We start from the raw sequence: 16,377 nt of genomic DNA, 5'->3' as shown, positions 1-16,377 counted from the left end.
CTATCTATTTACTTATCTATTTATATATACACATATAATTTTTCCCTCCCACTACTCTAATAATAACAAAGGACTCATGACTTAGAAATATCATCTTTCCATGCAGAAATGTTAACATTTGCTCAACCTTAATAAGTCCCTTATGATATCTCTTTCCTGTTCACCTCTTCATGCTTCTCTTGAGTTTTGTATTTGAAAATCAAAATTTCTATTCAGCTCTGGTCTTTTCATCAAGAATGCCTGAAAGTTCTCTATTTCACTGAATGTCTATTTTTTTACCCTGAAGGATTATACTCAGTTTTGCTGGGTAGGTGATTCTTAGCTGTAATCCTATCTCCTTTGACCTCCAGAATATCATATTCCAAGCCCTCTGATCACTTCATGTAGAAGCTGCTAAATCTTGTGTTATCCTGATTGTGTTTCCACAATACTTAAATTGTTTCTTTCTGGCTGCTTGCAATATTTTCTCCTTGACCTGGGAACTCTGGAATTTGGTTACAATATTCTTAGGAGTTTTCCTTTGGGTATCTCTTTCAGGAGGTGATTGGTGGATTCTTTCAATTTCTATTTTGCCTTCTGGTTCTAGAATATCAGGGTTTTCCTTGATGATTTCTTGAAAGATGATGTTTAGGCTTTTTTTTTTATCATGATTTTCAGATAGTCCAATAGTTTTTAAATTCTCTCTCCTGCATCTATTTTCCAGGTCAATTGTTTTTCCAATGAGATATTTCACATTGTCTTCTATTTTTTTCATTCTTTTGGTTTTGTTTTGTAATGTCTTGATTTCTCATTTTTAAGGAAGTATTTTCTTCAGTGAGCTTTGGACCTCCTTTTCCATTTGACCAATTCTGCTTTTGAAGGTATTCTTCTCATTGGCTTTTTGAACCTCTTTTGCCATTTGGGTTAGGCTATTTTTTAAGGTATTATTTTCTTCAGTATTTTTTTTTTTTTTTGGTCTCCTTTAGCAAGCTGTTAACTTATTTTTCATAATTTTCTTGCATCCCTCTCATTTCTCTTCCTAGTTTTTTCTCTACTTCTCTTACTTGCTTCTCAAAATCTTTTTTGAGCTCTTCCATGGTCTGGGACCAATGCATATTTTTCTTGGAGGCTTTGGATGTAGGAGCTTTGACTTTGCTGTCTTCTTCTGGTTGTATGTTTTGATCTTCTTTGTCACCAAACAAAGATTCTATGATCAAAGAAAGATTTGTGCAGTTTGCTCATGTTCCCAGCCAATTACTTAACTTTTAAACTCTTTGTTAAGGTAGGAGTCTGTGTCCAGTGTGGAGAATGTACTGTTCCAAGCTTTAGGGGTTTTGTGCAGCTTCTGAAGATACTTTTAAGGACCTGTAATTTTTCACTTTTTCCAAGGTGGTACAATCAAGGGCAAGGTGTTTACTCTTTTCCTGGTCTGTGCTCTGGTCTATGAGTGACCATAAGCACTCTTTCCTGCCTTGGAACTGTGAGGAGGATTCACTCTCCACTACAGCTACAAGCTCCACCATGCCAATGCTCCTCCTTGAGCCAAGACCATCACCCAGAACTGTGACCCAGATCCTAGCATGAGCAAAGCAAGAGATTCCTGCCTCAGCACCAGCAAAGAGATCCCTGCAATAACCCTCTGATCAGTCACTCAATCTCCCCTCCATTTGTGGGCTGAGAACTCTGCAAGCAGCTGCCGCCCTGGGGCTGCACTGGGACTGGGGCTGGGACCTAGCTTCTCTCTCTCACCATGGTCACAGACCTTTCCTACTGACCTTCTAATTGTCTTTGGCTTTTGTCGGTTGAGCAGCCTGGAAACCGCCACAGCTCCTCTAGTCCCCTGAGGCCTGCTCTAGGTTTGCTGAGGCCTGGTTGTTGACTGCGTGCCCATGCTGAGCTGTGTTCCTCTCCCAGCCTAGAGCAATAGACCTTTCCAATCAACCATTCAGGTTATCTTGGGCTGGAAATTTGTTTCACTCTGTCACTTCTGCTGCTCTAGAATTTGTTTAGAGCCATTTTTTACAGGTATTTGGAGGGGTTTAGGGGAGAGCTCAAGCAAGTCACTGCTTTTACTCCACCATCTTGGCTCTGCCCCCCCCTTTTCTCTTATGGATAAGTTTTTTTAAGACCTTCCTAGAGCACTCTAGGTAAGACCCTATAGAACTTCCCATTTTGATTTCTTCTTCACTTGCTGATGACTACTTGTTCTGATATTCATTTGAGATTGTCCTTGGAGTAGTCATAGTGGAGATTCTGTTAGCTAACAAATATCTATTATACACCTACTATGTACCAGACTCTGTGCTAAACACTTAGAGAGGTACACTATATTATTTCTTTCTATTCTACTATCTGGCTGATCTCCCATATTTGAATCTTTCAGTATAAAAAGAGCAGTGAACAAAGGATTGTATATGAAATTGTGAACTTCTATTTTGAATGATTTGTTTACTTTTCATTATGTACAGTTTTGGGGTTTTTTTGTTTAGTTTTTGCACATAATGAGACTCTGGACTTACTCAACCCACATGTATACTAGCAGACCAGTTCTCCCCAACCATGGATAGTTACTTCTCCTTCTCAAGTTTCTAGAGGAACTCTTGAAGAGCAGTGGGGTACTTCTAATGCTATCATTTCAAGCACCTTTTCTGGTATATTATAAATTTCAACCACCAGTGACTTCTGCCCAAATATCATTTGCCAATGCCAGTTAGTACCTCCTCAGTTGGAAGCTTCTTTATTTGTCAAAAAAACCATTAACATCAATTAGCTTTTACAAAAGTATATTTACTTAGAAAATATAACAAGAATAAAAGTACAAAAACATCCCTTCTCTACTGGAGTACAATCTCCTCTCTAATACTCTGGTGTCTGAAGAGAGTGAATTCAAACTAAAAATGATAGCTACAATCATTCTTTTCACCACTAAGTATACTTCACAGTGTGACATAATGATGAATGAGTTGTTCCCTTGCTTTCAAGAAATGGTTTCTTGGCTGCCAGTCTGATCTACAGCTGGTGGGCCAAGCAGGTCATTCATTGGAGATAGCTCATTCCCAGACTCAGCTGGGATAAGATGGATAAAAATGAAAGAGTGAACATGTCTGGTGGAGTGATGGCAGCAATACAGCTGACTTCTTCCAACATTTCCCTCTAAACTATTTTAAAATACTGCTTCAAATCAAATTTTAGAGCAGTAAAGCCAACAAAAGGTTAGACTGAGATATTTTCTAGCCTAAGACAACTTAGGAGATTGGCAGGAGAGGTCTGTGACACAGGCGTGGAGGCTGGCCTAGAGCATATGCCATAGCAAGCCTTGGAGGAGGCCACAACAGAGGTAACAACAGCTTCAGGAGCTCTCAGCCCAGAGGCAGTAAGGGGGTGAGATCAGACAACTGGTCATAAAGAGAGCACAGGGAATCCTTTGAGGGTCCTGGTTGCAGCCCAGGCTGGCAACTCTATTGTCCCTATGCAGCTCTGGGTCATAGTTCCAGGGCAGAGAGAACCACTTGTGGTCAGTTACAAGGGCTCAAGGGCCCTCGTCTCAGTTCCAAGGCAGACAAGAGTACCAGTACTTGCAGCTGCACGAGAGCAGAAGACCTAGTCACAATTCCAGGGACAAAACCAGTGCTACTACTTGCAACTGCAAAGAGGAGTCCCTGGATAAAGACCAGATCATAGACCAGGAAAGCAGTAATGAGTCTCCCTAGATCATACCACCTTGGAAGCACTAAAAACTTGCAGACCCTTCCAAACTGAGCTAGTTCTAAAAAGAACAGCACGAAAAAGTCTGAAGTTTAAGACAGTGCCTCCCCACCCCCTTGTGAGTAGAGACCGACTTTAGCATAAACTTTAAAGTCAAGAAATAGGCTGGAAAAATAAGCAAACAACAAAAACAGAACTTGACCTATGATGGTGGCAGGGAAGACCAAGACAACAACTCAGAAGAAGACTGAGGTGAAAACACCTACAAGAAAGGCCTCAAAGAAAAATGCTAATTGGACACAAGCTCAGCAAGGATTCTTAGAAGAGTTAAAGATAATGAAATAAGAATATCTTATTTTATATTATATTATTATAATTGTATTATAATATAACTATATTATACTAATATTATAACTATATGTATAATCATACAATAATATATGATAATAAAGATAAAGATTATAGTTGTAGAGGAAAAATTGGGGAAAGAAATGAGAGTGATGCAAGAAAATTATAAAAAGAGAATTAAAAGCATGGTTACAGAGCCACAAAAATTCACTGAAAGAAAAGAAAACTTAAAAAGCACAATTGAGGGGGGCGGAACCAAGATGATAGGAAAAAAAAGGCAGGGACTCATCTGAGCTCTCCCAGATTCCCTTCTAAATGACTTTAAGATAGTGCTTCAAAATTAATTCTAGAGTGGCAAAGCTGACAAAATAACAGAATGAAACAATAGTCTGGGTCAAAACAACTTAGTAAGAATGAAAGGTCTGTTGTATTGGGGTGAGAATAGAGCACAGACCAGGTATTTAAACCTATTAAATTAATCAATAGGAAAAAAGAAAGTGGAAGAAAATAAATAAAATAATTGGGCCTACAAAAACAAGCTCAATCAACAAATATTTATTAAGCATTTACTATGTGCCAGGCACTATGCTAAGTACTGGGGATACAAACAAAGGTGAATAAAAGTTACTACTCTTAAAGAACTTGGTCTAAAAAGGGAGATAAGCAAACAACTATGTGCAAACAAGATATAGACAGGGTAAATTGGAGATTTATCTTAAGTGTAAATTCATTTTAAGGAAAATCCATTGGAAGAGATTTGCCAATATGTTTTCATCTTGGTTTAGAGACTTCTTAAAATTTCTGCTTCATTAACATTCATTATTTTAAAAAAAATCTTTGGGATTAATTTGGTTCAGAGGTTACATTTTCTTACTTAACTTCTTTATTATTCTCATCTATAAAATGAAGGAGTTGAATTATATTATCTTTGGAGGTCTTTGGTAACCCTTAGTCTAAGACTCTATGACTTCTGAAATTCTTTTCATCTCAAAGATATATTTATTTTGTCATATTAGCACTTATTAGAGGTGATTTAATTCAACCCCTGCACAGCATCTGAGTTGGATGGGAATTTAGTGGCCATGTAGTTCAAATTATTCCTGAACAAGAATGTACTCTACCTGATGAGTGGTTATTTTTCTTGTAAGGAGAGCAATTCCCCTATAAAGCAGCCAATTCTATTTTTAGATAACACTAATTTTTAGAAAGTCTAGACAGACTTCCGGGAACCAAGATGGCAGAGTAAGCAGTAAGATGCTCTCACTCTCCCTTATTGACCTCTAAAAACCCAGAAAATATCGCCCCAGGAAAACCCCTGGAACAACTGACTCAACAGAAAGATGGGGTGTAGCAGTCATTTAGCCCAGGAAGCTTGGGGGATTAATGGGAAAGGTCCCTCTCACTCTGGTGAAAGGGGAATAGTACAGGATGGGAGGTGTCACAACAAGCCAGCAGCAAGCCCCACCTGAGCAAACCCATGGGAGGGTGATGGAGCAAACAAGTGAGAGCACCAGGACCCCACCAGTGCCTTGGCACAGGCAAGGGAACCAGTAGACTCCAGCTCAGAAAACCACCACATGTGCCCATGGGCAGGCATCCTCCAGCAACCACACCTCCCGGTGATTCAGAGCAGCTCGGGAGAGCAGGCATCCTCCAGGGGACAGACCCCCACTACTGCCACCAAGAGAATTTCAGTGTTGCTGACCCTAAGCACTAGTTAAACTGTCAGATCCCTACAGCCAGTACTTGAGGCCCCAGCACACAAAGCCAGTGATGGGTCCCTCACCCCCAGCACAAGAAGATTGGGACAGTGCCTCTTGTGCCTCAGAAGCAGTGACCAACTTTACAAGCCAGGAAATAAGCAAACAACAGGAGCAAAAAAGGAGAAATGGACAGTGATCATAGATTCTTTCTATGGGAACAGGAAAGATAAAAACACAAATTCAGAAGAGGACGACATTGTCAATATACCCACATCCAAAACCTCGAAGAGCATATGAACAGGTCTCAAGGCCAAAAAGCCTTCTTGGAAGAGTGCAAGAAGGATTTTAAAAGTCAAATAAGAGAGGTAGAAGAAAAAATTAGGAAAAGAAATGAGAGGTATGCAAGAAAGAATCAATAGCTTGGAAAAGGAAGGACAGAAATTGACTGTAGAAAACAAGTCCTTAAAAATATCAGTTGGCCAAATGGGGGGAAAAAAGTACACTGAAGAAAACAACTCCTTAAAAAGTAGAATTGGCCAAATGGGAAAAGAGGCACAAAAACTCACCAAATAAAACAATGCATTAAAAATTAGAACTGAATAAGTGGAAGCTAATAATAAGACATCAAGAATCAGTCAAACAAAATCAAAAGAATAAAAAAAATAGAAGAAAACGTAAAATAACTCATTAGAAAAACAACTGTCTTGGAAAATAGATCCAGCAGAGATAATATCAGAATTATTGATCTACCTGAAAGCCGTGATCAAAATAAGATTTCAAGAAATCATCAAGGAAAACTGCCCTGAGGTCCTAGAACCAAAGGGTAAAATAGTTTTTGAAAGAATCCACTGATCACCTCCTGAAAGAGATCCAAATTGAAAATGCCAACAAATATTGTAGCCAAATTCCAGTTATCAGGTCAAGGAGAAAATACGGCAAGTGGCCAGAAAGAAACAATTCAAATATTGTGGAATCACAGTCAGGATTACATAGGAGGTTGAAGCTTCAACATTAAAAGATCTTAGGGTGTGGAAAACAATATTCTGTAAGGCAAAGGAGCTTGGATTACAACCAAGGATCAGCTACCCAGCAAAACTGATCACAATCTTTGAGGGAGGAGATGGACATTCAATGATATTGGGGACTTTCAAATCTTTTGGATAAAAAGACCAGAGCTCAACAGAAATTTGATTTTCAAATACAAGACTCAAGTAAACAGGAAAGAAAAAAAACCCCATGATGTTATTCAATAAGGTTAAACTATTTACATTCCTACATGGGAAGATGATACTTGTAACTGTTCAGAACTGGAAAAAACATCAGTTGCTCACGTGTAGGCCAAGTTAATATAATAAAAATGACAATTCTACCTAAGTTAATTTACTTATTCAGTGTCATATCAATCAAACTACCAAAAATTATTTTATAGAGCTAGAAAAAAAATAAGATTCATCTGGAAGAACAAAAATGTCCAGAATATCAAGAGAACTAATGAAAAGAAATGCTAGGGAAGGTGGTGTAGCCATACCAGATCTTAAATTGTATTATAAAGCAGTGACCATCAAAACTACTTGGTACTGGCTAAAAAATAGAGTATTGGATCAGTGGAATAGTAAGGTATGCAAGACACAGTAGTCAATGACTATAGTTATCTACTGTTTGATAAACCCAAAGACCCCAGCTGCTGGGATAAGAACTCACTATTTGACAAAAACTGCTGGGAGAACTGGAAAAGAGTATGGCCCAAACCAGACATAGACCAAAATCTTACACCATATACCAAAATAAAGTCAAAATGGGTACACGATTTAGATATAAAGGCTGATACTATAAGCAAACTGGGAGAGCAAGGAATAATTTACCTGTCGGATTTATGGATAACAGAAAAATTTATGACCAAACAAGAGATAGAGAACATTATGAAATACAAAATGGGTAATTTTGACTGCATTAAATTGAAAAGTTTTTGCACAAACAAAGCCAATGCAATCCAGATTAGGAGGAAAGCAGAAAACTGGGAAAGATTTTTATAAGCAGTGTCTCTAATAAGGGCCTCATTTCTAAAATATATAGAGAAGTAAGTCAAATTTATAAGAATACAAGTCATTCCTCAATTGAGAAATAGTTAAAGGATATAAATAGGCAATTTTCAGATGAAGAAATTAATGCCATCTATAGTCATATGAAAAAATGCTCTAAATCACTATTGATTAGAGAAGTGCAAATCAAAATGACTCTGAGATACCACATCACACCTATCAGATTAGCTAACATGACAAAACAGGATAATGATAAATGTTGGAGAAGATATGGGAAAATTGGAACACTAATGCACTGTTGGTGGAATTGTGAAATGATCTAACCATTTTGGAGAGCAATTTGGAATTATGCCGAAAGGGCTATAAAAATGTGCATACCCTTTGACCCAGCAATAGCACTTCTAGGGCTGTATCCCAAAGAGATCATAAAAATAGAAAAAGGACACACATGTATAAAAATATTTATAGCAGCTCTTTCTGTGGTAGCAAAGAATTGGAATTTGAGGGAATGACCATCAATTGGGGAATGGCTGAACAAGTTGTGGTATATGAATGTAATGGAATACTATTGTGTTATAAGTGAAATGAGCAAAACCAGGAGAACATTGTACACAGTAACAGCCATGTTGTGTGATGACTAACTTTGATATACTTGGCTCTTCTCAGCAATGCAAGGATCTAAGACTATCTTCAAAATTCTCATGATGGAAAGTGCTATCCACGTGCAAAGAAAAAACTATGGAGTTTGAATGCAGATTAAAGCATACTATTTGCTCTTTTTTTGCTTCTGTTTTTTTTTTTCTTTCTTGTGGTTCCTCCTATTGGTTCTAATTCTTTACAACATGACTAATATGAAAATATGTTTAGTAGGAAGGTATATGTAGAGCCTATGTCAGATTGTGTGCTGTCTTGGGAAGGAAGGGGGGGCACAGAGGGGAGAAAATTTAAAACTCAAAAAGCTTAAGGAAGTGATTGTTGAAAACTAAAAATTAATTAATTAATTAAAAAATAAGTAAAATTTTAAAAATCTAGCCTTAGATTCTTACTAGCTGTGTGACCCTAAACAAGTCACTTAACCACTGTTTGCCTCAGTTTTCTTAACTGTAAAGTGGGGATAATAATAGAATCTACCTCCTAGGGTTGTTGTGAGGATCAAATAAGATAATAATTATAGTAAGTACCATATAAATATTAGTTATTATTATTATTAATATCCCAAATTGCCTAATCCATTGGCCTGTTCTTAATCCTCTGTTTCCTCAGTGGCCTTAGACACTGCCGATCACTCTCTCCTTGATATTCTCTTCTCTCCAGTTTTTTGGGACATCACTCTTCTGTTTTTCCTCCTACCTGTTTGACTGCTTTTTCTCAGTCTCCTTTCCTGGATCCTCATCCAGATCATGCCTTCTAATCAGAGGTGTCCCCACAAAGCTTGGTTCTGGGTCCTCTTCTGTTCTCCCTCTATACTACTTCATTTGGTGATGTCATTAGCTTCCATGGATTTCATTGTTGTTGGTTCTCAAAACTACTGGTAAGAAGCACAGTATAATCATAAATATATGTCCAATTAGTATATTTGTAGAATATAGGATATAAGATGGATCTTGAGACTTATGAAATTTGTCAATCATTATCTAGATCCTTTGCTACATTTGGGATTAAATAATATACCCCAAAAGAAACTAAAAAGAAAGGATATCTTAGGAAATCAGAAATCCTGGATAGGAAACTAAAAACTTGGAAATACAAAAAAAGCCATGCCTTTTGCCAAAGTAAAAGGCAATTTCATTGACCTGGCAATCAAAGGATCACTCGTACTGAGTAGTTTTAGGGGTATCCACTACACTATATGCCACTGTAAGGGTAGTGTTGAGCTGAACTTACTTAGCAAGCCCAAATTCTTTCTTAATTGGAACTTAGGTCTATGGAAAACATTCCCCTAACCTAGCTCAGAGTGGTAAGGTTTTAGTGTTTTCCAAATAACAGAGAGAGCCAAGTTAACCCAGGAATCTGGAATAACTTTCTTGCCATAAGCCGGGATGTCAGGGGACCTTGTTTATAAGATAAAAAGAAATCCTGGTGTGCAAGAACTTTAAATTCAAGCCTCTGACTTAAGTTGGAAGGAAGGGGCAGAAAACCTTATGAAGAAAAAATGGTGCAAGAGATAGCAGTCAATCCCTATTTGCAAAATCCTTATAGTAAAAAAAGGAAAGAATTGGAACGAGAACAAGATAGATATGTACACATTTTCCCCTAGGCTCCATCAACTCTCCAAAAAAGCAAAAAAAAAAAAAAAGAGAGAGAGAGAGAGAAATTATGAACCAAATATAGAACAATTATACCTAAATCCACAGAATAAGAAAACAACAAGCCTGATAAGTTTAAAGTCTTATGAATAAACACAAGAGAATCCTTATTAATGCCTTAATATCTTTACTGAGCACCCTTCTTAGATTAACCTGTCAAGCAGAGATGTACAAATCCACTTGAATTTGTGTCTAGATCCCACACAGGGATTCCCCTCCTGCTACAGAGACTTTGTTAGCTCAATCCCACCCATTGCCTTCCACCTAAATTGCAACAAGCATCGAACTGTGAGGAGGTACCTTTTGCTTGGGAATGAAATGGCTAGGGAACCTCAAAGCAGCAGAAACTCTTCAGAACACCTTCCACACTCTCCCTCAAAGCTTCAAAACATTACTGTGGCCCCACTTCAGCTGAGAACCTTTTTCTCATATTTTACTGAAAAAAACTGAGGCCTTTTGCTGAGAGCCCCTTCTCCCCTTCTCCTCATCTCTTATCACACAGATGCCTTCTGCCACTATTTTCTTCACCAATCTCACATGAAGAGGTGACACTACTCCTTGACAAGGCAAACCCCTCTATAAGGGATCCCATTCTAATCTGTCTACTCCAACAGATTACCCCTCAACTATCCCTAATCTCACACTTATCTTCCATCTTTCCCTGTCCACTGGCTCTTTCCCCACAGCCTATAAACACGCCCATTTTTCCCCCATCCTCAAAAAATCTTCACTTGATCTTTCCATCCCTACTATCATCCTATATATCTCTTCTGCCTTTTGTGTCTGAACTCCTCAAAAAGACCATCTATAATACTTACTTCCACTTTCTCACCTTTTTACAATCTTTTATTGATCTCATCATTGCACTGAAACTGCTCTCTCCAACATTACTAATGATCTTCTAATTGCCAAATCTAGTGGCCTTTTCTCAATCCTTATTCCTTTAGACCTTTCTGTAGCCTTTAATACTATCAATCAGCCTCTTCTCCTTGATACTATCTTTGCTCTAAGTTTTCAGGTCACCACTTTCTCCTGCTTCTCCTACTTACCAGACTGATTCTTCGTAGTCTCCTTTATTGGATTCTAATTCACTTCATGGCTGTCCCACAAGGCCCTTTTTCTATCCTAAACCCTTCTCATCAGCTCCCATGTATTTAGTTATCATCTCTATGCTGATGATTCTCAAATCTACTTATCCATCCCTAACTTCTCTGCTGATCTCTAATATCATATCTCCAATTGCCTTTCAAACATCTCAAACTAGATGAAGGATATCTTAAACTCAACCTGTCCAAAATAGAAGTTATTATCTTTCTCCCTAAATCCTCTCCCTTTGTAAATTTCCCTTTTACTATCAAGAGTAGCACCTATGCTTATAACCTAGGCATCATCCTTGACTCCTCACTGTCTCTCAAGGTGTTGCCAAGGCCTGTTGATTTCACTTTTGTAACATCTCTAAATGCACCAGGTTCTGTCTTCTGATAGTGCCACCACCTTGGTGCTGGCCCTTATCACTTACATCTGGACTATTGCAATGGCTTGCTGGGTGGTGTCTCTGTCATAAACTTCCCACTCCAATCCATCTTCTCCATTCAGTCACCAAAGTGATTTTCCTAAAGGGCAGGTCTGACCATGTAATGCCCCCTACTCAATTAAGACTCTAGTCTAGGTATCCCAGCCAGAGGCAGGGCTTTGATGATAGACTTATAGTCAGGTTGGTGATCCCATGTTCTTTACAGGTATTTATAGCCATCAGAATATACAAAGAACACAACAGTGTATTGGCCCACACCCCTCATGGGATCTTCTTGGACAGGGGATTTAGGATATACTTTCAGAACTGACAAGTTTCATAGTATTTGGGGGCATGGCTTGATTCACTATGGGTGATGTGGAGTTCTCTCTCATGGGCTCACAGCTGCATAATTTTCTCATTATTATGACCTATGCAAGCATGAATTCACTGAGCTGCACAGGCCTGATCAGCTTGTTTATTCCATATCATTTTTGTAGGAAGGGCCCTTTCTTGTGAGTAGAGACACAAGCTTGTGGGCAGTGACATGAATTACATAGAGTATTCAATTGCTGAACTTAGAGGTGCTGCTTCTCCACAGTGAGGATCTCTAGTTAGCCAGTTGGTCAGTGGCCTGAACATCTACAACTAGGAGACCTTACTTCTATCTAAAGTGTAAACAGAGTCTAATGTAGGTAGATTCCAACCCTAAAGCATTAAACCTATGCCCTTGCATCCCTCTACTATAATTTAGGGTAACCCAGCTCATGAAGGAGAAAACCAACCAGAGTGGTCTGCGTGATATTCCTCTGTCCATATTGCTGGAAGTGGCTGAGTCTCATGATCAAGCCATGTTCTCAGTAGGAGGAGCTGAAAATTTTTAGCCCACCTTCTCATTTAAATGCCTACCTGTGTGGAGTCAGGAGGACCTGAGTTCAAATGTGGCTTAGACACTTGACACTTAGTAGCTGTGTGACCCTGGGCAAGTCACTTAACCCTGATTGCCTCACAAAACAAACAAAAACAAAAACAAAAAACCCATAAATGTCTACCAGTCTACTAATCTCATATGCCCTCTCAAAAAAATATTTAAGGCATTCAGTGTCTCTAATAAGTGTCTTTGGTTACTGAAAGAAACCAATGACCGTCAATTTATTGATTATCAGCTAGGTTAATTAACAAATTGTTTATTTACCTAGAAATTCTGTTCTTGAGCTTTTAATTTGTGTCATACTCCTAGCTGAACTGTGAAGTACTAGCAACTGCTGGTGGGGTATGTCACACTGAGCATCATAAAACTGGTATCTCTGATTTGTGCTGTTTTATCAACATTAGCTAGTTGAACCGATGTCTAAATTTATGCAACATCAAAGTGATGATGCCTATGCTGTGGCTGGGCTTTTTGGCCCAGTCACTCTTGTGAGAAATAACTCATTTGGACTCAGGAAAGATGAAATTAAAAGCTCAGTTGCAACTGTGAATGTCCTATGGACTTGGACACATTGAACCAAAGCAAGAGTTCACTATCTCTAATCCAGTCCGAAAAATCCCTCCTCTGTTTCCTCATTGACTGAATACTCCAGAGTTACAACTTTCTAGCACACCTATTACACATCTACTCCTTGACATGTCTTCTTCTACATACATAGCATGTTGAGAAAGAGGCATCTTAAACCCTACCGCCTGGAGGTGGTGGAGAAGTTAGTATTCATGAGCCTATTAAGTATGCACACTCTAAGTAAAGCTTAACCTTTTGTCCTACTTACTGACTTCTGCCAGCGAAACGAGATAAGACTGGCTGTATCCAGTTTTACTTAATTACTTTTCTAATGGTTATTTCAATTTTATGGAAACAAACATTTTCGTTAAATCTCTCACTCTTTAACACATAGAATACAGACTTTGCTGGCTTATTACTATGGCTGGCAGTAGGTCTTAAAGCCAGTAAAGAGAGTAGGAAACTAGCCACCAAGGCTAATCAGGAGTCAAAGCGGGGGGGGGGGGGGGGGAGGGTGGGGGGGGGGGGGGTGGGCGCCCCACGCCGTGCTGCTGCCTGCCATGACATAGAGGGATATGCCAATCAATGTTGGGAGTTCATACAATGGAAGTATAATACATGAGGGAAAGATAGAGCAATACAAAAAGAAAGCTGGAGTCTCTTCTGGGCCTGTATTGAGAGAATTTTTAGAGTTCTTACTAGCTACAGTCCAAATAAACCAGCACATAACACAGACATGTAAACTGCAGTTTATTTACCCCTGTGACATACACCATTAGTAGGTGATGGACATGTGTCTGACAATTCTGCAGATGCTATGTGTGTGTGTGTGTGTAGGCAGCTAGATGGTGCAGTGGATAGAGGGAGGAATGGAGATGGAGGGAGAGATAACTTTTTTATATTAATACAGCATCCCTTATCTGTCCTCATCTAAATTAGATGGGGTGAAATTGTCACATTTGTCTCTATCTCCAATATATTTATCAATATCTATAACATTTCAGGAAATATCTCTGGGCTTCTGTGGAGAACTTAACATTATCTTTTCAAGTGCCTCCTCCAATGGCTCGAATCCAAGAATCACAACAAAATCCATTTAACAAAATTGCAGTTAGTCTCATCCAAATGAAAAAGAAAAACAAAAAATCCAAGCTCAAGCAGTTTCTTTTGGACAGTGGTTACCATCCCAAAATTCCAGAGACTTGCCTTTGTTGCTTTCTCTCAAGGTTGTGGTCTCTTCATGTTATGTCCTTAAACAATTACAAAATTGAGGACCTTTGTGTTCAATTAATGCCAGGCTTTAAATCCCAAAATATTTCCCTTGAAGGTATAATGCCTTTTCTAACAAAACCTTGGTTTTCTATTTTTATTTTTTTAGGTACCTTTTATAATTAATTTATTTTGCGTTTTCACCAATCACTTCCATAAGCTTTTGAGTTGTAAATTTTCTCTCCCTCCCATCCCACCTCCCTAACCAAGACCACAAGCAATCTGATATAGGCTCTACATATACATTCTTATTAAATATATTTTTTGGCTTTCTATTTTTAAATAAGAGACTAAGTTACCATGTCTTTCTTTCCTAGGTTTCCTTATTTAGACCCTACTGGCTCTTGGTGGCTCTCCCTTCCCTCTAGCAATCTCTTGCTTTCTAACCCCAATTCCTCTGCTCTACTGGCTAGGGCTAAATAAATGCTTAATCCTTTAAATCCAGCCAATTTAAGTCTTTCTGCCGTGGTCTCTGAACGGATCAGTACTCCTGGGGGCCAGAATCCAGGCCTGATTGGTGCTCTAGCCCCAGCAATTTCAGATTTACCACAGAGAGGTTGGAAGATTCCAGCGTTAGGAGTTTCTGGCGGCTGCCTCTTATCTCCTCCCCCCAAAGTTTGCATTGAGTTCATTTTCCGGCCCTGGGGGTGGGGCGGTAGGACGACTCAGGAAGGGCGGGGTAGCAGCTGTTTTCCCAAACAGGCCGAAAAGCCACAGAGCGTCCCTGCTTGCGGGACTTTCTGGCATCCGCGGGGTCAGCGTTCCCCAGTCCGGCCTAGGAGCGCGCTGCCTAAGGGTTGGGGCCAGGGGAGGGCCTCACGTACGAGTGGGCTCCGTCATGGCCAGTGGCTGCAGCCTCGGGGATGAAGAAAAGGAAGAAGAAACTCTGAAGAAGTTGGTAGTTAGGCTGCAAAATGTCCAAGAAGGAAAACAGATAGAAACCCTGATCCAGATCCTAGAGGATATGCTGATGTTAACGTACTCTGATCACGGTAATCCTTTAGTAGTTGTTTCCTTCTTCATTTTTTTTTTAAATTTGGGGCAAATATAGCAATGAAAGGAATATAGTCACATCCGTGAAATCATGAGCACTTCGAAGGAAACTCGTTGGAGATAAGTTTTCAGCATTTGCTCAAACTCTCAGGGAGCAAAGATCGCTATTAGGAAAGGAATTGAAAACGAAAAGAACTTGCTTTCACTTATTTTCTTTTATTCTTTTGATTTTAAAAAGCTACAGTGAATAATAGTTTTCGTTTGTTTTCTTCCCCAGCTTCCAAGTTATTTCAAGGCAAAAATGTCCATATGCCTTTGCTATTTGTTTTGGATTCCTACATGAGGGTCGCAGGTGTGCAACAGGTAAATATATTTCGTTTTATCTTTTCCCTTTCCTGTTTGGAAAGAAATGTTTTAAGCTCAAAGTTCTTAGGAGAAACTGTTCATATGAACCCTTTATAAGCCTGTTCTTACTATTTAGGATACTGGGACCTCTCAGTTTTTGTGCTTGCTGTGATTTTTAAAATGGAGAGGTTGTTAAATGTTTGATGAATGTATTTTTTTTAATGCAAAAAGTTAGTGACTCATACTGAACCAGCCTTTAAATAATAGCATAAAATAAATTGACAAATGACAGTTGTAGTGGAATGTTAGTGGAGGGAGCAAATAGGAGGGAGAACAGGGTGGGGTATTAGGGGAATGGAGATTATCTGAGGTGGGAGATGAATATATAAATGTAAATATTTAACCATTTATTATGAAACAAAGTGTAGTACTGTAGCTTAAACAGCTACTAAAATATTTGGCCAGGTTTATCAGTTGTGTTATATAATGTAAGCTACTTTTTGTCTTTGCATTTCCAACACCAGTACAGTGTCTTTTACTTGGTAGGTGCTTTGCTGTTGTTCACTTGTGTCTGACTCCTAACTCTTTGTGATCCTGTGGACTATACTGTCCGTGTTTATTGTTTGTTTGGGGTTTTTTTTTTGGATAGAGGTACTGGAGTTAATTTGCAATTTCCTTC

At 38.9% G+C, this 16,377-nt stretch overlaps 1 protein-coding gene across 5 annotated transcripts in view; it reads left to right on the top strand.

Moving 5' to 3' along the window:
* Window positions 1-15,076: 15,076 nt before the first annotated feature.
* The window catches only part of LRRK2 (leucine rich repeat kinase 2), a 228,053-nt gene continuing 226,752 nt past the window's right edge, over window positions 15,077-16,377 (top strand). For all 5 annotated transcript variants that reach the window (XR_003568832.1, XM_027858947.1, XM_027858948.1 and 2 more), the window contains exons 1-2: window positions 15,077-15,352; window positions 15,631-15,716. Coding sequence is in view for 4 of the 5 variants with exons in the window: in XM_027858947.1 (XP_027714748.1) it covers window positions 15,199-15,352; window positions 15,631-15,716 (240 nt within the window). In the remaining variant the exon portion in view is untranslated. The remainder of the gene's footprint in view (window positions 15,353-15,630; window positions 15,717-16,377) is intronic.

The sequence above is a fragment of the Vombatus ursinus genome, unplaced genomic scaffold (assembly GCF_900497805.2).
Source record: "Vombatus ursinus unplaced genomic scaffold, bare-nosed wombat genome assembly UNPS02013950.1, whole genome shotgun sequence".
NCBI classification, from domain to species: Eukaryota; Metazoa; Chordata; class Mammalia; order Diprotodontia; family Vombatidae; genus Vombatus; species Vombatus ursinus.
This window is presented reverse-complemented; position numbering and strand designations above follow the sequence as displayed.